Here is a 26,179-nt window from a genome sequence, read left to right on the forward strand (position 1 = left end):
GAAAAAAACTAAGGAAAATAAAAAATGACAAAAATCCAAAACCAAACTTAAACAACCCCAGACAAACAACAAAAAACAAATAAAAGAAAAGAAAGGTAAGAGACTCAGCCAACACTTTCTTGCTGGTGAGTTATTATTATTATTATTATTGGATTTATTATTATTTAAGTTCATTTAATACGTTTGTCTGAAAGGTTATGTTTTCATATTATTATTATTTTGTGTTTTTCTCTGTTCTTTGGCCCCTTTTCTTTTATGGTACATTATTAACTGTTCTTTGGATGTTTGTTTGGAGATTAGAAACGCTTACTCACTCTTCTTGTGTTATCAAACTGCTTGATATAAACTGGTCAGCCTTGTGCAGTTGAAAGAGCATGTCCCAGGACATCCTGTGGTAGAAGTCTCTGACAAAACTGCCTGTGTGACTATGTGAAGAAACCCAACCCCCTTTTTCCTTGTTGTGATAATAAAAGGCAGCTGAGGACTGAGAACCGGTGAAGTTGATCCCAGACAATTGTTTGACTGCAGTTCTCCGTGTCTGACTTCTCTCCCCTCTTCTGCAGAAAAGCAATTTAGGTCTCTGGTTGTTTCCTTGCAGGTTGGGAACTAAAATAAAGCCCACAAATATTATTATTATTATTATTATTATTATTATTATGAAAGCTGTACTAATTTGATGTTTCTGCTTCTGAAAGGATAAATAAAATAAATGTTAGGGTCATACACACCGTCTGATATACCACAGATTCTCTAACCTTTAAGACCTTTTCAACAGTAGCATCTTCCCAAGTTCCACTGTGCTGGGACACATTTTAAAGCATTAACACAAAATGACTTCAAACTTTAATTTATTGTGATATGTCATTAACACATTGAAAATAAATTCTTATCAACTGCAAATTGAGAGAGGAATACAATTCAATAATCTTGGATTGGATTCAGGAGCAGTATGACTTTTTTTTAAAGGTTTTATCGGCTCTTCTGGCCTTTATTTGATAGTGAATTGACAGGAAAGTGGGTAATGAGAGAAAGTGGAAGACATGCAGCAAAGGTCAACAGGCCAGGAATCGAACTTGCGACAGCCGTGGTTGTGTTTAACTCCTGCACCACCATAGCACTCCAGCAATATGACTTTCATCATGGCTTTAGGAAAGAGACCCTCTCAAATTTACTGGAGGGTCATCAGGGTTTAGCAGGGATGGAGAGCTGCAGTCCGGTCTGGACCTGTGTGTTCTCCGTCTCGGTCTCGTATTGTTATGCTTCTGTCTTGGTCTCGTTTAACAACATGGCCCCTTTAATAGACATTTATTGTGTGCACAAGGACAAGTAAGTAGCAATGCCAAATGCTCAACACCCAGTTTCAACACAAAGCACATAAATAATAATAAAATGAAAACGCTAAACCTGCACAACGGTAAAAACACATAATTATGCTTACACATATCTGGAACTCTTCCCCAAGAATTTTTATGGAACTGAAATCTGTTTGATTGCTATTCCAAGATGATAAAATTCTGTTTCTTAAGCAATTTTGTAATTAACTTATTATGTAATAAATTTATGGGCAGGACTGAAAGGTGTGTGTGAGCAAGGTGGCATAAACTCCGGCATGCCACGCCCTCTGCTCTTTTTGGGGCCTCTTACTGCCCTACAGACCACCTGTCACGCTGTAAGATAACATGTTTAACTTAATGCACAAAAAACAATCCTGCATAAAAAGAAAAACATTAAACTCATTACATCCTGATCGCCTCGGTGATAGCTCTGCTTCACCACACAAGCTCCACCACACAAGCTTGAAACTTAGTGACTAATAAAGCGTAACTGGATTGGCTGGGTGTTGGATTCTGACATCCATTGCTAATGTCTGTCTCCGCAAATAACCTTGTCTATTGTAATTGCCCTCCTAAGACAAATCTGGATCAACAGTTTTCTTCCTCATGTCTTGCCTGACTTCTTCAGATTTTCAATGATGTAACACCAGGAAGCAGAAATCTAAACTAGGATTATCATCCTCTGGGTTTTAGTGTAAAGGCATCAATAATTATTGATACAATCATGTATTTGTCTTCAGTAATACTTCAATAATATTTGAAATTTAGAATTTTTTAAAATAATTCCAAATATGTTTTGTTGATACTGTGTGCATTAGTAATTAATATGGAGTATAAATTATTATATTAACAGTATTAATATGGAGTATTTTATGGAGTATAAATGTGCCAGCTGACTTTTTCAAATGTGCTTTCATGTATGTGGAAAAACTACATTTAATTAGTCTACTATGTTTTAAGGGTTAGAAAGGTAACACTTAAAATTTGAATTTATTATCATCTATAAACAGCAAGCAGCAATATATCTTTTAACAACATGTCTATATTGTTAAAAAGTTAGGACTGTGTGAAGGTTTTGCATACTTAATGAAACGTTAGAAATCTTGAGTAATCCTTTGTAATCATGATGGATTCATTTGCTCATAATTTAACAAAAAATCAATTTGTGTAAGCTACTTAGTAGTTTATACTATATAGAGTTCAGAACCTATTCACAGCTAAAATGCAAGATTAATTTTTTTGAAGACTTGTTTTTGCTCTATGTAACAGTACCTTTAAAAATCACATTTCTTCTCTTAAAGGTAAAAGGTAAAGGTCATTTTATTTATATAGCACATTTTCAGCAACAAGGCAATACAAAGCTCTTTACAGGAATTAAAAGGAAATACAAACAAAATAACAAACCAAAGGAAATAGCAAAAGAAGAAAAAGCTAATAATGTTCATCCAAAGTAAATAAACTACATACTTCTATTCAGAGTTGGTAGATAAGTATAACTAAGTGCCCTCTGGTCTAATTCCTTTTCTGGGTTGGAAGAACAGGAGTCTAAAAAGTAGTTGCTAAGGTAGTTTTTCTGGATTCCAAGTTCTAATCCCTGGTTGCTGGGTTGCTAAATAAGTGTAAGTAAGTAAATATCCTCTGGACCTCTGGGATGCTAGATAAGTATAAGTAAGTAATCTCTGGATACTCCTATTCAGAGTTGTAGATAAGTATAAGTATTCTCTAGTCTTTCTAAGTATGCTCTAAATTTGTAAAAGTAATGAGTACTCCACAGTTTCTAAGTAATAATAAAAACTAAATGTTCCTGTCCTGGAAGAATTATTTCTTAGAGCCTCTGTTTGCTTCAGAGGAAACGTCTGAAAACAGTCTGAGTCTGATTCACTGCTGCTAGGTGTTTCTGTTCTTTGTGAACAAATATATCCATATAATGTATAATGTATCCATATACATTATGCAGTTTTAGGATGTCTGCAGTTTTCAGCTTCAAGACAAACTTACCAAAATTCAGAACACTGTACAGAAACATAGAAATGTTTCCTCAACATTGTAACAGCTTTACTTAGTTATTTGGTGTCTGCATGTGCTTTTCAAACATTTCTTCAACATGACCCTAAATTAACATTTTGGTAAAATGATACAAAACCCAACAGTCCAGCTCTAAAATCTGCATGTGCTGGTGCTTTTATAAAAATTGATGCAGGCAAACCTCTGTTTTGCATGTCACACAAACAGATGCACGCTTAGTAATTTTGCATCTGATCAGTTCCTTGCAATAAGTCTACACACACATTCTCATGCAGACTCACACTCTTTTTTTTATCAGTTTGCAACAGCAGCAACAGCAAAAACTTTGCGTATGGCCACACATGTGTGTCTCTGTGTGTGTGTCTGGGCGATGGTTGTGTGTGAGGGTGCGTCAGAGGAAAAAGGAAGTTGCGGGATGAAGTTAAAAGCATTCAACACAGTGCAGCTCTGCAGAACACCCACTACGGAAGACAGGCAGAACAAGAGCGCTGAAGTTGAAGTCTGAACATGAGATAATGAAAGTTAAGTTACGGAGTGAACATTGATAGAAGACATAAAGCTGTGAAGAGGAATTAGTAAAGGTAAGACTAGATTGTTTTAAATTTGTTCAATGTCATTTAGTTGAAAGAGGAAGTATTTCCGTGTAGATTTCAGGGAATTGTTATTTTTCACAAAGCTGCTTCTTTGAAATGGCTGCAAGTGTGACAGTTCAGTGATCTTTGTAGTTCAACTGATTTATTGTAAAGCTGAACTTAAATGGACTCTTACTGCGTCAAAGGTCAAATAAAAAGTCAAGCGTTTGTCTTTTGCAAGAAGCATATATTGTAAATTACTCTGTATAAACTTTATATTGGAGGAAAAGCAAAGATGGAGCTATGGAGGCAGTGTGCGATGTGGTTGATAGAGTGCCGTGTTCTTCCTGAGAACCACCGGGTCACATGGGAGGGCGCACAGGTAAATCAGCTGCATCTCACCCACACTTAAACACCTGCATACAAATGTACATCCTCATCTCTTTGCTTCTCCATTCAAATTTGTGTGAGTGTGTGTTGTTGATGTCCTTAGGTGTGTGACTTGGCTCAAGCTCTCAGAGATGGTGTGTTGCTCTGCCAGCTGCTCAACAACCTGCTGCCTCAGGCTGTCAACCTGAGAGAGATCAACCTGCGGCCACAAATGTCCCAGGTGCATCACTCAAATCTTTTCCTCTTCCATTTCCATAGGTGATTTTCATAGCTACTACTCTGCCAGCATGCATCACTGAGGCCCAAAAGGCTATATGATAAGAAAATATTGAAATGTCTTATCTCACCTGCTCTGGAAGCATGCAGAACTATAGTAGAGATGGTGGTGATGGTGGAGTAAGTTTGCAGCCAAACAGAAAGAAATGGTGTACATAGAAAAACAGGAAACCCAAAAACTCTGTAATTCAAGTCCTGAACCCAAACTGTAGACTTTCTCTTCTTACTGATCTACATTATCTACACCTCAAGCAAATTAAGGGGATTTTTTGCATTCCGTCAATTTCTGATCAAACAGCTAATCATTCTTAGGAGTTATAAAACTTTTCATATCTCACAAAACAGCATCTTCAATAAATGTGGTAAAGTTTACAGACATTTTTAAAAAATCTATACACTGCATTAAAAACCAATTTTGGTACATTGACAAAAAAAAGTATATTGTAAGCTCGTATTTAGGAGTTTTTTGATAGATCAGTAGCGTAACGCTGACTTTTTATATTGTGTAGTTGATATAAGAAAATACCAAAGTTTCTTTTACAAGAAGTTTTATTGCTTGAAGCTCAAATACGCTAAAAAGATTTAATGACAATAAATCTGAAACAAGGTATAAAAATGAGTTACTCATAGTATATACTTGTCATACCAACTCCATTCCTGCAAATTAAATTTCAGTTAAATTTAAGACTTTATGAAACATTTGAAAGATCATTTTAATTTAAATCTAAGTGCTGAATTATTAAAAAACAAAGATATGTTAACCCAATAGAAAATAACTGTAGCTTTAGTTATGAAAAACGCTAAACACACCCTAGAAAACTAGAAGTAAAATTCTTCTTAGATTTTTCTGGGAATCGGGTTGTCTGGCCTTGTGAGCTCACACTGTTTTTTTTTTGTTGTTGTTTTTTTGGGGGGGGGGTTGCCTTGCACATGGTGCAACCTTCACAGACCATACTCCTGTAGGAAAATACAATTTTGGCTGATAATTCCCAACAAATGAAAGATAACTTATTATAAACAACGTAGACACATTTTAATACATTTAGATCAACTTTGGAGTTTTAATTTAAATTAAAAAATACAAAAACTTAGCATTTTTTGTGATGTATTATCATAGACGTCTCTTATGTTTTTGCTATGAATATAATTCTTTTTAATTAGGGTGACATACATAAACTTAGCTCTACATAGAGCAGCACCGCTTGGGAGGAGTCATAATCACTCACAAAAAAGCTATCGATCAGGCAATATGTTTTATTGTTTTGTGGCATGCCTTGTCAATGTGAAGTGGGTTTCCCTCAGTCATACGAATACACTGTAAGCATTGTGAGAAAATAAGACAACTGTTGGTCAATGACACTGAAGTTGTTAGTTAATCAAGCAAAAAGAGGGAGTAGTTTGTGCCAGAACTGACCCAATTTCCCAGTAGAGCAGCACAACTCCCAATTTTATTGCTACATTGAAAGGAACAACAAAAGGCAAGAAAAGAGGTTTTGAATGGATATACATGCAAATGTAACAAAATTTTACTTCAGCCCTTATGGGGAAAATCTTTGTTATTTAAAACTTACCTAAATGTAGATGTTTAAATTTGTATGAATTTTTTAGACCCTGGAAAAATCATAAAACTGTATCTGCCAATGAATTTAGTGTCTGAATTTTGAATTTAGATAAAAAGATGAATGATTCGTCAATGACGATTCGTCAAAAAGCTCTTCATGCATTGTAAAATATGTCATAAAATGTGCTGATTCACATCTAAAACTAATAGGGTTAGCCAACAAGATTCACTTTGAACTAAATGCTATCTTCCAACTAATCAATATATATTACAGTACATGTGGCTGAAATCTAGTTAAAGTTGATTAAAGAAATAAATTAAAAAAAACATTTCAGAAGTTGTACGAATTTGTGGGATTTAATTTTGTTACATTTTGGATCAGGGTAGCCAGACTAGCAGATAGCTAGCTAATGTAGCCACTATTACCTATATTATATAGCCTTCTAAGTTATTGAAGAGGCTGACAGAAGCTGACATAAATCTTATGTAAACATGCATGTAAAAGAAGAAAAAGCTCCAAAACTCAGAGAGACCAGCAGTTCATGCATTGTAAGCACAGGCCTGAAGGTTTGCTTTTTTGGGAGGGATTACATTCTGATAGCATCATATTCTCAGTGCAGTGAAAATTACTGTTACTACAGGATGAAAATGAGATGACATAATTAGCAAAGAGGCCAATATTAGATGACAGTATGATGGTTTGGGAACATCAAAATAGACATTGACACAGAGAGATTGTCACATGCTGGGTCTAATCCCCTCAAGAGAAATGACACTGTGTCTGAGCAACATTTCAAGTGTGTGTCTAAATGTGTGTGTGCCATTGCAACCTTGCTAGACGTGAGCGGGGTGCAGGGTGCAGGGTGCAGTGTGCACGTGAAACTCTGGGAAATCCTATGAGGTCAGATTTGGTTGAGAAATATCCTCTGAATAACAGAAGACAGAGAGTCCACTGTGATGTGTCATCAGAGCATCGGCTCACCTGATGACATTACACAAGTCGGAGATATCCCTTATGATTAAACACCAATGATTACTTTGCTCTGATTATGTTTGCTCTGTGAGAACAAGTATGCTGCTGTTTTGTTCATTTATACCCTGATGTGCGCAGCAGCAACAGCAGCAGCAGCAGCAGCAGCAGCTAGAACTTAATGTTTCCTCTTTTCTCAAATTAGAGTTCTGCATTTAGCTGTGTAGAGGTAGAATGACAGAGACACAGTGAGACAGACAAACAGAGAGTCAGGAAGAGAAACAGACTGAGGGAGAGCTGCAGATTCAGGAAGTTACAAAAAGCAGCAAATGTCTGACCACCATATCACTCAAACCGTGCTCCGTGCGGTTTCTCTCATTGCCTTATTTTGGTCTCAATTACCGTTCTTCTGACAAGTTGTTTTAGGTTAAGACACTTTTTTTTTGTATCCTAATGCGTTTCTGTGTGAGTTCATGTGGCCCGTTCTGTCTGCAAGATCCAACTTCTAAGATGTTTTCAATTAAACATTTGGATTGCTAGTTAACAGGGGCAGACTTTAAGCGTCTCCATTTATAAATCTCAGGCTACACCACAAAATGCAAGATAAGTAAAAATGTTATAGGATCAAAGCATTAGTCTTTGACTGGGGTTGAATTGAGCATTTAACAAATGGAATATTTTTTTTAAAACAAGGGTTCATGGCTGACAATTATGTCCTTAAAGGTTGTAGAAAATCATTTATCAAACAATAAAAATCTTGTTTATCAATATTGTTGCATAAAGACCTTTTAAAATATACCTGATATTATCTTGAAAGAAAAGCTCTCATCTTCTGAGCCCAATCTGGAAGCCGGTGGGAGAAAATGATTAAATCTCATGAGTGGATGTCAGTGTGTTTCAGAAGGGTACTTTGAAATTTTTAAAGAAACGTGTGCTTTCTTTAAATTACATATTAGTTCTTTTCCTCCGCTTAGTAATATGCTTAAATTCAGCAGGTCATCTTGCCTGATCATTTGTTATTACAGCGTAAAATGCCAGCCTTCATGTTGTACGACTAACAGCGACACAGTTTCATGAAGGTGGAGACATGAAACGGAGACTCAATCAGCAACACTCACAGACTGTTGACTTACTGAAGTTTTACATTCGCAGATTATTTGTGTGTGACTGTAAATCAAAACTAAGCATCAAACACTGAAATGAAAGAAGAATTAACAGAAAAGTGAATATAAATGTTAGTATGAAGATTTGTTTATTTTAGAAATACGCAGCAAAACTCAGCAAAGATTCAAAATCTGTCTTTGTTTTTTGTTGAAGGAAGTCAACTAATGATATATTCTAAATGTTGCCTTAAGGAATTCTTTCTTACCTATTTTTGAAATTGTGTTTTGCACACAATCAGAGTTGTTAGCGCTGTTGACGTGCAGGGCAGCGGGCCCCTCATTACCAAGAGATGATAAGCAGGTATCCAAACCTGATGGGAGATTAATTCATGGTGTGGCTAAAAATAAGTGTTTCAATATGGTTTTACTTTAATTACTCATGAATTGGGACTCTGTTAATAAATTGTCTAAAATAGAAGACTGAACAATTTAAACTTTATTTTGAGATTCATATATTATGATGTCATTCCCTAATGAAAAACATACTTAAAGAGTTACTTTGATTCTTTCACGTGTTTGAGAAATCCTTTAATCTTTCCTGGCAGTCAACGCTTGCTCGTCCAATGTGGCAGTATTGAATTTTATTGTTGTTGTTGTTTTGTTTTTATTTAATTTCTAAAGCTGTTTTAGTGATGTAGTGAAGTGATGTGTGGATCACTGTAAGAACAACTATGACATGTGGATCCTAACCAAACTAAACTAAACTAAACCTATTTACACAAAGGTTGCAGTGGAGCTTCAGAAATTGTGAAGTGAAATTTCTTTTAAGTTATTTTTGATATATGCAGAATTTTTTACAATGACATAATTACTTGATTGTGCAATAAATTGTCTCTATGTGTAATAATGTTTGGGCTTTTTTTTTTTTTTTTAGTTTCTATGCCTGAAAAATATCCGGACCTTCCTGGCAATCTGTCAGGAGAAGTTTTCTCTCAAGAAGAATGACTTGTTTGAAGCCTTTGAACTGTTCGACGTGCGGGACTTTGGAAAGGTATGAACAAACGTTTCTGTTAGGACACTAGTGTCTTTTTGTGTATCACAACCTACTGGTTTATCTTCAGAAACATCTGGATACGTAGAGGTTAACAGAGGGCATGAGGCTGTAAAATTTGCAGTTTGCTTTCATAAATTCTATTTTAATTGATATGAAATCTAAATAAATGGGCTCTTGTTTACATAACATACCGGTCTAGTTGTCAGAGTGCAGACAATATGTTTGTTATTCTAAAACAACATTTTTGATTGTTGGACATATGCAAAACTTTCTGAATGGTAATCCTTTTTATTCTAAAATCCTGATTCTGTTAAAAAGTTATTCCGCTACAACTCTTCATAGTGGTCATTGAGAAACGTTAATGGTGACAGAATGTACTGAGCTGCAAAACCCACAGCTACATTACGTATTAGGATTCCATGGGTTACAGAAACAACAGGATCGATCAGTTCTACTGATCGTTGCTGGTTGAAGCATGAGCCTTCAGGTTAGAAAATTAAAGTTTAAAGTGAAATATCAAAAAGAGCTCTCCACAGAGAGAGACGTGTGAAACACTGAATTGTCACCAAGCTCTTGCCGACAGGAAAAAATGTTGTGACTCTTTTTTACAAGTACCAAAGCTAGTACATCCAAGGTCACTGTTTCCATCTTTAATTCACTCTGAAGCAGAGCAGCATTTGGCGTGTTTACACAGTGAACTGCGTAAACACATCTGTACTGATAAATTCAAAACCTCTCCAAAAATGTTACTGCTAGAGTGCCTCCAACTCACAGTTCAAAACGCAGAATGCCTGAGTTAATGGCATTCATTTCTGTGGTGTACATGGTTCAAAATGAACATGATTCATTTTGAAAAAAACACCAAAGCTGTGGATGCTTAAGTGAGACATTTTGCACCTGATTCGTCTTTAACATTTCAGACAGTTCATTTACGTAAAGTAGACTCCTAGAAGACCTGGAAGAATGTATGGCCCGATTTAAAAAAAAACATTAGATATATTAGTGTCATTGTTTTTATTCAAAATGTTTTTGAATAAAATTGTTCACATGTTCTTAGGAGTGGTGCTCATTATGCAGTCCTAGCAATAGTCCCTGCAAAAATGGGGAATATGTAACACAGTGCAGAAACCAAAGCCATGATCGGAGTTTGGACTAGTTAGTGCAGCTTGCAGGCAACCCACAGAGCCCCAACAGGAAGCACTTTGATACTGTCATTGTCTGTCATTTGAAAGGGCTGAGTGACGGCGTTCACTTCAGTGTTTCACGGCCCTCTTTCACTCTCTGTGTTTTAATCATTGTCTAAAGTAAGAAAAAGCAGCTTCGAAGATGGCCGCTTTGTTGGCTTTATGTGTAAATAAAGAATTTCTTCCTCCAGTAACATAATAAGTCAGTGAGCTGCTGATACCTGCACTCTGTTCTTTTAGCTTCCTGCCTGTTACTGTCACTTCTCTTCTTGCTTCACTTTACTACTTCCAGTCAGTCACGCAGTGAGGTACGGAGAGCGGTACATTTTATATCATGATGAAACATTTCAACTTTATTGTATTATTTGGACATAAAGTAATAAAAATCATAATTTATGAGATATACTGCATATAAATATCTTTACTGATGGTAAATGTATTTTGGTGTACAGTTTTTTTTGTTTTGTCAATAAATCTGAGTATCATGGGAAATTTAATTCATTTTAAAAAATGAAACATTTTTCATGTAGTTTCATTTTGCATATAGCAATATAGTTCAAATGTTGGAATGTTATATAACTGATCATTTCTATGTTTATGGCTTTCAGCTAATGAAAAACAAAAACTCACTTTTTCAAACAATTGAAATGTTTTACAAGATCCACTAAAATTATTATAATACAGAAATATCAACATTCAAAAAAGATGTCCATGTCCTGTACATGCATACAACGTATCATGGAGCGATTAGCATGTGGCTATGCTGCAGTAGGGAAGGAAGCCCAGGCTGCTTTGATAGCTGCCTTCAGGTGATCTACATTGTTGAATCTGGCTTTTCTCATCTTTCTCTTGACAATACTTTATAGGTTGTGAATGGGGTTCAGATACAGCAAAACGCCACAGTAAGAAATACAACAATCTTGACCCCCATCCTGAACGCAGCCTGTTCAGGGTGTGTGAAGGATCCGGAGCAGAACTGACAGTTCTGGCTGTTAAATTCTTGATTTGGTTTTGTTTCAAAGTTCTCTGAAGGTTGGGGTGCTGTGGTGGTGCAGGGGTTAAACACGACCCACATAGGGAGGCCTTTGACTTCAACTGGGCTGTCGCAGGTTCAATTCCCAGCCTGGTGACCTTTGGCACATGTCTTCCCTCTCTCATTACCTACTGTCCTATCACTATCAAATGAAGGCCACTAGAGCCAAAAAAAATAACAACTTAAAAAATAAGTGATCTGAAGGTTATTTCTGTGGCATCCGCTGATTTTTCAATTACACTTTTACTTTCCATACAAATGGGTGGACACAGCATTCAGTGGAGGGTGTCAGAGACAGTCAATGGGACAATCTTCAAGTCAGCATTTTTCCCCAAGATAAAGTAAATCAACAAAATACTTTTATACTGGTCTTAGATAAAACTTTTACTATTTAAGAAATCAGATTTGGGGACATTTCCATTAGACTGAAGCCGTATTTTTAAAAATACGTCTTGAAAAGTGAAACTGATTTCTGTGTGATAAAAATGGCAATATGTGTTTCTGGTTTTGGATAGAATTTCTGAAATGAATTGACTTTTCAATCAACTTCTAATTTATTGAGATGCACCTTTAACATATCATATGAAGACAAAATGTTTAATCAAATAGTTGCTAAAAAGTCCAGATCGAGATCTTTTCCTGGATTAGAAAAGCAAAAAAGAACCAAAACTGTTTCTTGCCAAATGTCTCTGTTTTTCTGAAGCCTGCTGAACACACTGGGCTAAGCTCTGCCTATTGCCAGTCATACCAGCCTACCGACCAATCAACTGAGAGTACATTTTTTTAAGATAGAAACCAGTTCATTCAAATATTTACTTCTCTAAAAATCTTTCATCCTTTTTTTTGCCCTGAGTGAAAGCAGAAATCAAACTGAAACTGTCAAAAGTTGCTGACTACAAAGCAATCTTTATGGTTTGACAGGGCATTTTGTCACTCAGTGCCATTGAACTAAGTGTTTGCGTTACTGAAAGACAAAAAGCTGCACTAAGGATTATTTTTGGTGTATTTCAACACAGAACAATGTCAATAATTAGTCTTTGTTTAAAAGAAAAAGAAGCATTTTAAAGTTTCCAAATTGTGGCATAAAACTTAAAACTCGTTGAGTTCACACACAGACAGTCTAGTATTGACCACTATGTCACATGCTAGTGGTTAGTGAAGCTGGTTTCCTGAGATCACTCGTTGTAATAGAGGCAGTAACATGTTAACAATTATTCAGTGTTAACTTGAAACATGTTTAATAGCATTATTCTGTCTCTTTCTCTCTTCATGCATTTCATTAAATGTGTGGGTCTTTTTGAATTACAGGTTATGAACACTTTGTCCGTCCTGTCCCATTCACATGTTGCTCTACATCGAGGACTTCAGTGAGTAAATCTGTTCCTCTAACATTTAATGCAACTGTAAAAGTGTTTCTTTTTGGTAAAAAACATTTAAAACTAGCTTTACATTCATCTAATATTTCATATATTTATATGTGTATATAACTGTATATAATACAATATTGGTCCTATGCTGTGAACCAAATTATATTCTATATTATATTTTAAAATTTTAAAGCGTAGTGCATCTTTTAAAAAGATCATACAGTTTTACCAGACTCCATTTAGAGTGGATACATCAGGCTTTTCAATCCTTCCTTTTCACATGTAAATCATTCACTTATGGTCTATATAAAGTAGAGCTGCAATGCTTTGGTCTGAATTCCTCGTTACTGTTGCTGCACAGACCACAGACCACTGGCCATAAGCCTTTTGTTCTCTACACATTATTCTACCAAGCAAAACTTTTGTTTTTACAAACACGTTTCGTATAATGTATTGTTTTTATAATCAGAAACGCAAAGCTAAAATGCTCACAACATAACACTTCTCATTACATTTTGTCTCAATGGTTTGTGTTTTGCACAGCCATATAACACAAATTCATCTAAACATCCTTTTCTCTGCTCCAGGCCTTTTCCTTTGGAAGGATGTGCTGCTGATGATGAGATCTACAGCGGCCTTTCCGACCAGATAGAGTAAGTCTTTTTCTCAGAAGTCATACTGTATATTCTTAGTCTTAATGAAAAACAAGAGACAAATAGTATTTTTTATTATTATTATTTTGATTTTAGTTACTTAGTGTTTTTTGATGAAAATGTAATTGCCGCCGGGTAGCCGCTCAGGAAGGAGGTGGAGGAGATCGACCTTTTCACAGATTATCTGTAAAAAAACATTTGTAACTTGCTCAAAGGAACAGGAAACATCGTTTTTTTTATGTGCACCAGTGACAAATCGATTTGAAGACTGAACAAGTAGTCTTGAGAATTTCAATTCTGTTCTGAGAAATGTGGCAAAGTGACTGAGGAAAACTGAGAGAGGGACTTAAGTTCCCATTTCTACTTTTGCTTTTTTTCTTTGTGCTCTCCTTCCTGTCTCACACTGGCAGTATCTCCCAAAAATTACAATAACTTCATAAATGTGAATCTTGTTCAGTCTTTTGCCATTGAGCTCCCACCATTCCAACTTACAATACCTTTGCCATAGTTTACATCAAAACGTCCAGAATCACTGTGATATGGACAACATGACCAATCAATTTGACTGTCTGGTCCGGACACAATGGAACAAGAAGTTATTCTAAAGCACTGATATGATCATTCATACAGATATTTAATGTTGAGAGATGAAGTAAGGATTTTGAGAAGGAAACTTGACTTTTAAGGAAAACCATGGTGTTTTGGTATTTGTACAGACTGTGTTGAGAAATTCACTTACTCCTGTGCAAATATCAAAACTGATTCTAGAAATGCACCAAAGCGACTAAGAAACTGTAAACAGAATTATACAACATTTTAGCAGCAGATCATATAGTATTAATACTAACTTCATTTGCTTCTTGAGGTTAAACCAAATATAAAAAGTACTTTTATAGGATACAGTAGAATAAAATAGAACTATAACAATCATAAGTTATTTTTTCTAATTAGGTTTTTTGAGGCATTATATGTCAGAAAGATTTTAGCTTAAGAATTCTGCCAAAGCAAAAAGTTTACACAGTTTCAAAAAAGAGAAGAGAATTTATCTGAAAAAACAGAAGAAAAACATTTTTAAAGTAAACAGTTTTTCAGAAATGACCTTAATGCTGATTTACAAAATCTCATCTCACACTATCGCAAATTATCTTTAAAAACTGCACATTAGTGCAATTTTGTGCACAAATTTCACTAAAGGAAAACTAAAGGTGGTAACATGATGTTTGTATGATGTCTTACAGTGACACGGTGGATGAAGATGATGATTTGTACGATTTTGTGGAGGATGAAGATAATGAAGGGGATGAGATCTATGAGGACCTGATGAGGACAGAGGAGCCGCCTGAAACTGTGAGTTTCAAACAGAAAGCAGCCTGTGTGCAGCATCTGGTTACCCACATCTCTGCAGGTCTTTGACATTCACCATCTTGAACTTTTGAAATGAGTCTGGTTTGCCCCAACACCTGTTCACCGTCAAACACCAGCCTGAGAGCTTTGAGGTCTTTTGTTTGAGTAATTTACTGCAACAAAATAAAAATATTCTAGATTTTTTTTTTTAGATTCAAGCTAGAGGAAAGTTTGCTGCGTTGTGAAAAAAAATGTTTGCCAAATTTAAAACTCATGCATTTAAGTACATTGTTTAATTTTTCTAGCTATTTTTGCCTAATGTTTTTATTATTTGCCATGTTTTAATCCTTTTGATTACATGTGTATGGAAGAAATATGATCTCTTTGAAATCAGCTTTTTTTTTCAGATATTAAGAGGACAACATTTAATGTTTATCATGTGCATTTATGAATAAGTTTGTGCCTTTTTTGCCTTAAATTTGCCAGCAAATCTTTCACCTATTAGATCCTCCATCCAAAATTCACCTTCACCTGCAAATCTGTACCTGGTAAAAATGTTGACTTTAAATGTGGTGAATTTCTGGTGACCAGATTCAAAGCAAATAGAACTACATCAAGTCAGAAAGCTTTTGGCCAATCAAATTACAAACAGCTTGTTAGCACAGATAACTGTTAAGATTATCTGCGCTGTGACTCGGCCCAACGCACTGTGTGACGTGAGCAGAGCCTGATTTACTGGCTAAGAGCCATCAGAAAACAGTAACACATCTCAGGAGCACTTTCTGTAAGGCTGTTGTTGGGTGAATAAAAAAGAAAAGTGGTGTGATTAATTTTATTCGGGGCTATGTTTGGCACACAGGTGACCCCATGGTCAACCAGACAGTTTCTCTTGGATGTTCAGATCCTAACAACAACAGATAGGCGATTACTGTGGCAACCCAAATGTGGTGGAGCCTCGCTGCTCTGCCAGCTCTCACCATAAAATTGCTCAACTCTGTCAAAGCCTCATTTTGTTTGGCAAAATTGTGAACCACTTTGGTCAACTTTTGTTGTTATTAACCATAAACGTAACCACCCTGTGGAAGTGTGGAAATGTGAGGCCTTGTTTGACAGTGTGTGTGTTCTTGGACATGCAGCAGCAGAAGGTTGGTGTCGACAAACGAGAGTGTTGCCTGCAGGAAATCCAACAGACTGAAGAAAAGTACACTGCTACACTGGACTCTATCTTACAGGTAAGTACACACACACACACACACACACTAACATACTGTGCACTCTATTGGCATTCATATGACAAATATATGTAAACATTTTGAGATAAATTTGCCTTTTATTTTAGGTACTAGTCATTTTTTGTCTCCCTTATGATCCTCACACCAAGATGAACTAAAATTCCCCTTCAACCTTGTTTATCAAAACTTCCTTTTTAATTATTATATTAACAAGTCTAGGTCAACTATTAGCCATTATGATTCAACACACATATGGCTTACTGTAATCTGATGTTCTCCCCTCTTTTCCACTTTGAACAGTGGAAAAGAAAAATGTGTGACCATATTTACAACTCAAGGAAAAAGGAAGCATAAACGTTCCTTGACATGCATCAACCTAAAAAGAGATTGGACAGCATGATAATGTGAATTTGTTTAGGCAATTTACATATGTATAGCTGTTTCCCCAATAAATGTGGAAGTCGTTGTGCATATCAGTCACATGAGAAAATGAGGATACATTTCTTTAATAAAAAAAATCACATTTCAATATATAGTTTAATTTTGTTATCCCTACAAAAAGGGATTTAATTCCATTTAAGCATCAAAGGGTTCACTTGTTTTAAACATTTAGCAACAAACTTTAACAAGAATACATTTCATCATAAGAGAAAATGATATTAGGCTTTGACTAGGCCCTGGACTTGCCATTACTTAATTTTCTCTGGTAGATTTACTGGTATATTTTGTCATGTTGGAGGTTATAGTTCTGATTCCGCTTTAATTCTTAGATACAGTCTCATATTTCCTTAAATATCTTCTGAATAACATTATAGTTATTTATGGGCTTTGTTACTTTAAGCTTGGTTGTTCTTGCTTTAGCAAAACCTCCACAAATCATAACTCTTCAAGCTGCTTCATAGATTCTCAAGAGGGTTTTTTTTGTTTTGTTTTCTTCAGGAAAACTGTTTTTGGTTTCGTTCAAACAGATCCTCTGTTCTGCTGCCAAATATTTAAATTTAGTCCTGGTCTTATCTTATCTTATCTTATTCCACCTCTGGCATTCATGTTTTTTTTGTTGTTTCTTTTATTTTTTTAAGCAGCAAAAGTTTTGTTTTTGGTTTCGTTTTCCTTTTTCATTTTTACATGTGCGCTCACTTTCTGAGTGTTCAGATCTAAACTTTGATATAAACATTATTAGGAGTCAGCTGTATGAGCTTTGATGGCATTTTAGGCATTTTTTGGAGGCTGCCGTTAGCATCTTGTGGTCTGAGTTCAGGGTGAACACGCTGCACCCTTTAACATTCAAAACGATGAACCTACTTCCCAGTAAAATTGATGATTTCAAATTCTTTCTAAGTCATTTTAATCCCCTTTCAGGACTCATTAACTGCAACAGCAGTCTTTCTGAAGGTCTCAGGCAGTCTTTACGATGTAACCATGGTGATCAGTTTCATATTAACAGACGTAAAAGGAGCACACAAACTGAACTTCGGTGGTTTAAACAGGCCAAACCGCTTTCAAAGTGATGAGTAAAAATGTTCTCATCATTTGATGAGATTTTAAGTGAAAATAAATGTGGGGTTTTCTAATGTTGTTCCTCAGCTGGAAATACATTTTATTACATTTCACATACAATTTTAAAATGTATGTTTTTTTGTTTTTGCTTTTTTATATATAACATAAATTTCACATGATGTATATATAAAGACATCAATTAAAGGTATGACACACAGTATATAATTTTTTTTAGATATTTCTTCTTTCTTAAAGCTGAAATGTTGCTTCAATAATACCAAAACATTATAAAGTTTTTAAAACGTCTTTGCCCACACAGTCATGAACTTCTCCCTGTTTTGTGCAGCACTTTATGAAACCCCTTGAAAAGTTTCTTCAACCTCATGACATTGAAAGTATCTTCATCAACATAAAGGTAAAGAGGGAGATTATCTGGACAGACACTCAGATATCAGGTGTAAACATCAGATTATTTCAGTGTTTCACATGACTGTGGGTTTTTCGTAGGAGTTGGCTAAAACTCATCGCTGTTTGCTGGAAGACGTTCGAAACTCCATTTTGCATCTCGGAGCCCAGAATCTTTACCAGGTGTTCATTAACTACAAGGAAAGGTATGCAGCAGCAGCTCACACACCACACTGTGTGTTTGAACTGATCCGAGCAGCGGATGCCTTTTCTGTTGTGCCTCCCTGCAGGCTGCTTCTGTACGGCCATTACTGCAGCCAGGTGGAGGCAGCAAGCAAGCACCTGGACAAAGTATCAAACTCGAGGGAGGACGTCAGGATGAAGCTGGAGGTGAGGACGTCCCACACAGTCACAAATAGCTTCCACAAAACCGGGAAGACAGAAAGTTGCCCTTTTTTTTCTGTTCATCTGTGCTGGATAAGCAACTTTAATCTACTTACGGGAAACTGCATTTGAGATTGGTTCTGTTTTTTTTTTGTGTGTTTTTTTTTTCTTTTTTACATCCATGATCTGTTCTCTAACACAGTCATTCAGAAGTGAAAAGGAGAACTGAGTCTCAGTTTGACCTTATTATAGAGACACAGTGGCCGGTTCTGGTCCATGTTTGATGTATTTCATGACTCATCTCTTTGCTCTTTCTTATGCTTTATTACTGGCAACTAAAGTGTTCAGCGTCTCAAGATTCAAGGGTTATAGTGTTGAAGAAGGTTTTCTATTTGGACATAAAAATAGCAAACAATGAGTAACAACATAAAAAACTAAATCTAGTTAGCATTTAAAAAAAACAAAGAACAGCATGGCATTTATTCTTTCTGAGCATTTTCAAGTGTTCTATTAACTATGGGTTAAGTTATGTTCTGACTAAGTTTTCTGACATTTAGCAAATAAAAATAATTTTGGTAATTCTAACTAAGCTAAAACAAGAAATGTTTTGTCTGATTTAATTTCAGTCAGCTAGAAAAAAAAGTGTTTGTGTCTCTTCATTCAGTGTATGTAAATATCTGGTTTCAACTGTACTTCATGTCATGTTGACTGTTAAGCAGGGGGCTCTTCATCTCAGGTTCAGGTTCTCTACCAGCAGCCTTTGGGTTTACGGGTTCTTTACTATCTCAGCTGTTCCAGGTTTGTTCTGTTCTGGGCTGAAATGTTGGATGTTTCTCCAGGTATTTTTGAGCCACTTTTCCAGTGTTGGAGTCACTGTCCAGAGTTAACTACATTTTTAAGTATTTTTGAGAGATCCAGACATTACAGTGAACAAAGAAAAACAAAAAAAAACTGAAAATAAAGAGAAAAATATTTTTAAAGGAAAATATAATTATACACAGAAGCACATACTAAAGAGATATGTGGCATACTTTTGAATTGGCAGAACATGTGTAATATGATACAGATAGGCCTGTCACGATAGCAAATTTTGCTGAGCGATTAATTGCCTCAAAAATTATTGTTATAAACGATAATATTGTTTGAAGATCTTTTTACACTGATTTAGTGGAAATGACATAATAATCCATGCGATTTCCTGCCAAAGATAGATACACTTTATTTTCAAAAGAACACTAAACACTGGAACTGATAAACAAAATAAACAAAACAGCCAAAAACAAAAATAAAATGGATTCTCAGTCTCCATTAACAAAAAACTCACTTGGAAAAAAAAAACTAAACAACATAAAGCCATAGTGAAAATAAATACTGCATTCAACCAAAAGATTATGAAGTCTGTATATTATGTTGCCCTTCAGTAATAATTAGATTTAAATAGAGAAAATGGGCACATCGACTACCTGATGCAATAATTCACACTACAGATTTTTTGCTCCTATTTTTCCCCATACAATAATCTTAGATCGTTGGTCTTTCTAAGATTGTGTGGTGTGTTATGGTAGATCGTCGTTGCCGCTCCGATCTAAATCAGGGTTTTTTCCCCTTCTGGGATCTTAACGCAGCCTGTTGAATGTGACAGGTAGCCAATCAGAAAGCGCGGATTCTCCTCCGTGTTTTCTGAGGGTAAATTACGTCGGGGAATCCCAAACAGCTGACACGGCACAACCCGAAGTCCAGCGGACATTGGAGATGATATGTGGAAACAACATTAATGTTTATTTAACATGCAAAGAATATAGAAATGACAAGAGGAGGAGTTGGAGCGAAACTGCTACCGCAGTTGATAAACCCGGTAACTTTTCAGCTGTTCTTCGTTAACGTGACGTAAATAGGTTCTAATGATTTTCTGTCAGTCAGGACTTTACGCTGACACTAGCCACATGCATTGCAGGTAGATTGTAGTAAAGCATTGATAATGCCTGGTTTTAAAATTAGTTAACTGGACTTGTAGCCATTATTTTGTGCCCATTGTTGGACACCACATGGCAGGAACGAACCCGATCGAACCGTTATACCTAGGATTTCTGTCGGCTAATGTGTGGTATGTCAGGTTTTAAAAATGGGCCGACAATCGGCTGGCAGCTCTAAGATCGTGTAGTGTGCGCTGGGCTTTACACTAAGGAAATGAGGGTCAGTGGAGAGCACCGAAGTTGAGCCCTTTTTCATTCAGTCTCATTAGCTGAAAGAGAAAAAGGTCGGAAGAGACGATAGTGCTGATAATTAAAATGACGTCGATAGCTTTAATTTATCGTACATTAATCGATTTATCGTTTATCGCGACAGGCCTAGATACAGATCAAACATGAAGAACACAATGAAATCTAAAACCATGAGGACACGAGTGGAGAAACACAGAAAACTAAACAAAATCGTAAAAGGACTAAAAATGGGACTTAAATAATTTTAAAAAAAACTTCAAAATGTTCACACGAACATTTCCACACAAAGTAAACATGATATAAGGAGTTACATGACCATGTGAAACAGCTTCATAGCTCATCAGACCATTTTAATATCCACATTTAGCATCTACATTATATTAACTTCTTGTTTTCTTCCTCAGGAATGTTCAAAGAGAGCAAACAGTGGCCGTTTTTCCCTCAGAGATTTACTCATGGTTCCTATGCAGAGGGTTCTTAAATATCACCTGCTGTTACAGGTCTGTGTGGACACTAATGATAAGAATGTCCCTTTGTTTCCTGGCTGGTTTCATGCAGTGTGATGTTGTTTGATTGTGTTAGGAATTGTTGAAACACACCACTGATGCTGCAGACAAGGACAATCTGCGATCAGGTCTCGATGCAATGAGAGTAAGTGTGTTACCATTAATAACTAGAACCGTTTGACTTTCCACTCAGTCTTTTTTGTGTGTATTATCAGGACTTGGCTCAATGTGTGAATGAAGTGAAACGAGATAACGAGGTCATCAAACAAATCACCAGTTTTCAGATGTCCATAGAGAACCTGGTGAGGTCATTTTTTTTGTGTGTGTTTGTTTGTTTTCTCTTTGATTGTTCTTTGGGTGACGTCGATAATTTTCTCCTCCTCAGACTCAGTCTTTGGCTCTTTTTGGTCGGCCAAAGATTGATGGAGAGCTGAAGATCTGCAGCTCAGAGAAAAAGTCCAAGCAGGACAGGTCTGTTTTACCATCGTCATCGTCATCATGAGGTCTGTAGTGTTGCCTTATGTTTGACACTGTTTTACTTTGAATCAGGTATGCGTTCCTTTTTGACAAAGCTGTAGTCGTTTGTAAAAAGAAGAGTGGAGAAACATTTGAGCTCAAGGATATCATTGAACTGCATAACTACCAGATCCGAGACGAAACCACAGGAGAGAAGGACAACAAGAAGGTGTGGCTCATTTTGCTACATTAACACTTATATGTTCTATTACTTTGCTAAAGTATTCACACCCTTTGACACATGGCACATTATAACCACATATCAATTTTAATTGGATGTTACTTGATAAATCAACATAACTGTCAAGAAGAAAATAAATGGTGCATAATTTAATAAATAAATAAATAAATTTATTTATTTACAAAAAAAATAAATAAATTGAATACCTTTAACTAAACTGTGAAACCAATGGTCTCACAATTAGTTAGTAAATATGTTTCTCCTTTGTGAAATTTAATCTCAGAACAATTGCACTTTCTCTGTTGGAGAACATATTTATTGCTGAAGCAAACATTTGGCGCTTTGTGTTGATCTATTCCATATGATCCCAAGAAAACAATGTTTGAGGGTTTGAAAAATGTGAAAAGCAATTATTTGTGCTGTCTAAGCAGGAAATGTGTGTGTTTGTGTGTGAACAGTGGTCCTATCTGTTCCTCTTGTTGGATTGCTTCGGGAGGTGTGGCTACGATTTCTACTTCAAAACCAGAGAACTGAAGAAAAAGTGGCTGGAACAGTTTGAGATGGCAATGTGAGTTACCGCAAAATGGAAAAACACAAATACAGCTGCAAACTACAACAGAAAAAAAACAACAACAACAAAGAACAGGAGTGGCTTGTCTTTTCACAGCTGAATGGTCAGGTGTTTCCCCAAGGAGTTGTTAAAAAATAATTTATAAGAATCTGTAAGAATCTCTTGGCTCACATCGAAGCTGCTGCATGTCTGAAGTTAGAAGACATGATCTGCGAGTGTGGAGAGTTTTAAAACTTGATCAAATTCAACTGAAAAAAAATCTATATGCAAACAATATGAACTTAACTCACACAGACTAATCTTGCCTGAATTGCCTGATACTTTGCAGTAGTGAATCTCACAGGAAATGTGTGGGAATCTCTCAATTTGTTTATTGTCTCATTTGCATTCCCACTACTAGAGCAGAAACATTCATTATCTTAGCTTTCATTCAACCACGACCAAATAAAACCAGCTGTGTGGAGCTTTGGTCAAAGCCTTCATATTTTGTATATAACTGCAGGTCAAACATGTGCCCTGAGAACTCCACTGCAAACAACCACGACTTCCAGATGCACTGCTTTGAGGAAACAACCTCCTGCAAAGCCTGTTCAATGCTGTTAAGGTATTTTTTTTCTACCTCCCACAACTCTTACGATAATAATAAAATAAAAAAAAGTTAACTGAGGTGAAATCTGTCCATGCTGTCACCAGAGGGACATTCTTCCAGGGCTACCAGTGCACTCGTTGCAAAATGGCGGCACATAAAGAGTGTTTAGGCAGAGTGCCGGGATGTGGACGAAACTCAGGTCTGTATGAAGTCATTCATAGCTGTAAGGTCATTCTGGATTTGTTAAATATTTCTTCTTACATAAACTGTCCTGTTGAATTTACAGATCATTCTGGCAATATTAAGAGACAGGTACAAAACTGTTTTACATGAACAGAATTAAATTTCCTCTTTAAATGAAATTTTGTACTTATATAAATTATCACTTTATTTTGTTCTCTCAGGATAAAAGTCACAAAAACTCAGGGAGTTCCAACACAGGTGAGGTTACACAAGAAACCTAAACTACCTTATAATCTGTCTGCCACAGCATTTTTGTTCTGTGGTCATTTATGCTGTCAGATTCTTACAGATTTTGTTTGTATTTGGTTTTCATGCCTTGCTGCTGAAATGTGCTATACAAATAAAATTTGATTGATTGATTGATTGATTCATGTCACACTTTTCCAAAGTTGTAGACAATCATGAATTAGTTGTAATTAGCCATATTTCTTAGAGTAAGACTATTTTTAAGGCTTTTGGATTCTAGTGAATTAAAGCTCACATTATCCACAAGTAGAAAAAACATGGAGCAGGAGAGAACGTTTCCTGGAGCAGTTGGTGTCTGGAAGCACCTTCAAAGGTCATAAGGAGGTCAGAAAACCCCTGCAGGCCTCACTTGCCTTAAAGCGAGACCTGCAGCATTTTAGAGGAGGAACATCATACTGACAGTCAGACAGTGTGATGGTCAAGCTCTGCTATGCTGCTCCAGAAAACGCTGAAGGATAATGTCCAGCCATCATTTACAATTATGCAGCAGATTTGGATCATTTCGTGCCCTTTATAGATGAAAATATTTGAAAACATTTACTGGAAACTGTTTTTTGGGATTTTCCTAGATTGTCTGGTGAAAAAAGTAAAAAAAAGTATTCTTATGGTCTAAGACAGATCTGTAAATAGTTTTTTACACTTCTGGACGTGAAAGCGATTGCGATATAATGTCCTTTCAAACATTATATCATCGCCTCTGTTTCTCCTTCATTTACAGCATGTCCAAAGATGGAAGTGTGTCAGGAGTATTATGGTCTGCCGCCGCCCCCCGTGGGCTTCGGCCAGCCCCTTCAGCTCTTTAGAGGTGACATTATCGAGCTGACCCGCGCAGACGTTGACCTGCCCTGGTGGGAGGTAAGACTGGATGAGCTCAGTATTCAGGGGTCACTCAACTTTTTTGTGCAGTTTTCAGACTTTGTGTGAGTTGCTGCTGTTCCTTTTTCTTTTTCATCTCAGTTTCTGTTTTTTACTTCCTTCCTGAAATCAAGGCTTCACTGCACAGCTGCTGTCTGCGGTCTTTACATGATGTGAGATTCATTTGAAAGTTGGCTTGAAAAATAAATACATTGCAATGGCGTTTCATTTAGCTGCAGAACCATTTATATGTCCCGGCTCTGTGTCATATTGCTGGTAAATAAAACTCCGCACATAATTTGTTAAAAAGACAAGCTGAAATATTTTCCTTAAAATTGGTTTGTCAGCATAATTTTATAGCAGCTCCAGAAGAAAAGCCTTTTTTCTGAAAGCATAGCTTTCCTACTTCACTTAGTATTAGCTAGTCAGCAACATCGTTGTGATATTCTTCCACAACATTTACCGGAAAGCTAAGGCTGCTTTAAAATGAAGAGTTATTATAGCCAGAGAATGAGAAGAAAAAAAAGAAAAGAAATGAAGGGCTTCTACTCAAGATTGGTGGTAAACACAAGAAAACACGAAGATTGAAAAACAGTGTGAGTGGAAACTTTGGTAAAACTTATAACATGAACATGACTGACAGCTCATGGTACCGTTAAAAGAAGCATCATTTTAATATAAGGCTACATTTCTACACCAATTTAGTGTAAAAATGGATGTGTGTTTATGCACTGTGACCATTGCAGACTAATAAAGACACCTTGACTTTGGGGCTGTAGTTTATTATTACTAACTTATCCTTACTCCTTTGCGGTATTTAAAACCATACATTTTTCCACTACACACAATGTAAGAACAGTTCAGCATTAATGGAGGAATTTTGGACCAATATGCAGAGTTTCTGGACACAAGTGTTTTTTGAACTCTGACTCTTCTCATGGTTGGTTTGTTAGTTTTCTGTTTTTACTTTGTCTCTAAGTAACCACTTGCTACTTCAAATCAAAGTTATAATATTTTTGAGTTTTTCAATATGGTTTGTTGTGACTTTCAGTTTGTCTGATCTAGTTAGTTTTAATCAGTTGTTTAGTTTTTATTAGTTATTGCAGTAGTTTTAGTTTTGTCATACTTCGGTTAATTTTTAGGTCCAGAATTCAAGTATTGTATTATGATTCTGTATACGTTGATTGGGTAATGAATACTCAACAGAAGATACCATTTTAAAAAATGTATTCAGTTATTCTTGAACAACCAACTGACTTTGATGTTTTATTCCAACTTTTGCTGTCACAACTTAGTGTAAGTGCTGCCAGAGCTGGAATCTGCCGACAGCTGACAAAAACTGCTTGTGTGGGGAGAAAAAATCTATTTCACTTCAGTTCTAATAGCTAATAAATAAATTCATAAACAGGAAAATGAAGAAAATAATATCGATCATTTCAATAAGTTTTAATTAGTTTTACAAACGTGCAATATAGTTCCTGATAATTATCGTTTTTTTCCCCATTAATTACTGCAGTTATTAATTTCAGTTGACATATTTTCTCAATTTCATTTTTTATGTCAATAGTTAGTTGACTATAAAAACCTTGCTTCAAACCTAATTTTTGTCTTCATGTAGCTAAATGATTTATGTCTGTATAATAGTGTATATGTGCTATAATCTGATCATGTGACTGTGATTCTCAGGGAAGAAATCTGACAGCTGGTCAAGTGGGATGGTTCCCGTGCCAGAGGGTTCAGCCCTACATCTCTGTAAGTACAGCAGTCAGCACAAGCTGGCCTAACAAAACACAAGCTTCAGTTTGTTGTGTTCTGAGCTAGTTTCCAGTTACCACCATTTGTAGCACAAAACAAACATTCGCAGTA

The 26,179-nt window shown here is 36.0% G+C and overlaps 1 protein-coding gene across 2 annotated transcripts in view; it reads left to right on the top strand.

Annotated features, from left to right (window-relative positions):
- Nucleotides 1-3,782: 3,782 nt before the first annotated feature.
- vav1 (vav guanine nucleotide exchange factor 1) overlaps nt 3,783-26,179 on the top strand; it is a 28,488-nt gene continuing 6,091 nt past the window's right edge. For both annotated transcript variants that reach the window (XM_028019158.1, XM_028019159.1), the window contains exons 1-23: nt 3,783-3,940; nt 4,216-4,313; nt 4,425-4,541; nt 9,166-9,282; nt 12,811-12,869; nt 13,457-13,522; nt 14,761-14,869; nt 16,003-16,098; nt 17,942-18,010; nt 18,103-18,206; nt 18,291-18,390; nt 21,011-21,106; nt 21,189-21,257; nt 21,328-21,414; nt 21,498-21,583; nt 21,662-21,797; nt 22,268-22,377; nt 22,883-22,984; nt 23,074-23,168; nt 23,256-23,281; nt 23,374-23,410; nt 24,177-24,313; nt 26,000-26,065. In XM_028019158.1, coding sequence (XP_027874959.1) covers nt 4,227-4,313; nt 4,425-4,541; nt 9,166-9,282; nt 12,811-12,869; nt 13,457-13,522; nt 14,761-14,869; nt 16,003-16,098; nt 17,942-18,010; nt 18,103-18,206; nt 18,291-18,390; nt 21,011-21,106; nt 21,189-21,257; nt 21,328-21,414; nt 21,498-21,583; nt 21,662-21,797; nt 22,268-22,377; nt 22,883-22,984; nt 23,074-23,168; nt 23,256-23,281; nt 23,374-23,410; nt 24,177-24,313; nt 26,000-26,065 — 1,971 coding nt within the window. In that variant the 5' untranslated portion in view covers nt 3,783-3,940; nt 4,216-4,226. The remainder of the gene's footprint in view (nt 3,941-4,215; nt 4,314-4,424; nt 4,542-9,165; nt 9,283-12,810; nt 12,870-13,456; nt 13,523-14,760; nt 14,870-16,002; nt 16,099-17,941; nt 18,011-18,102; nt 18,207-18,290; nt 18,391-21,010; nt 21,107-21,188; nt 21,258-21,327; nt 21,415-21,497; nt 21,584-21,661; nt 21,798-22,267; nt 22,378-22,882; nt 22,985-23,073; nt 23,169-23,255; nt 23,282-23,373; nt 23,411-24,176; nt 24,314-25,999; nt 26,066-26,179) is intronic.

This window comes from Xiphophorus couchianus, chromosome 5 (assembly GCF_001444195.1).
Source record: "Xiphophorus couchianus chromosome 5, X_couchianus-1.0, whole genome shotgun sequence".
NCBI lineage: Eukaryota > Metazoa > Chordata > Actinopteri > Cyprinodontiformes > Poeciliidae > Xiphophorus > Xiphophorus couchianus.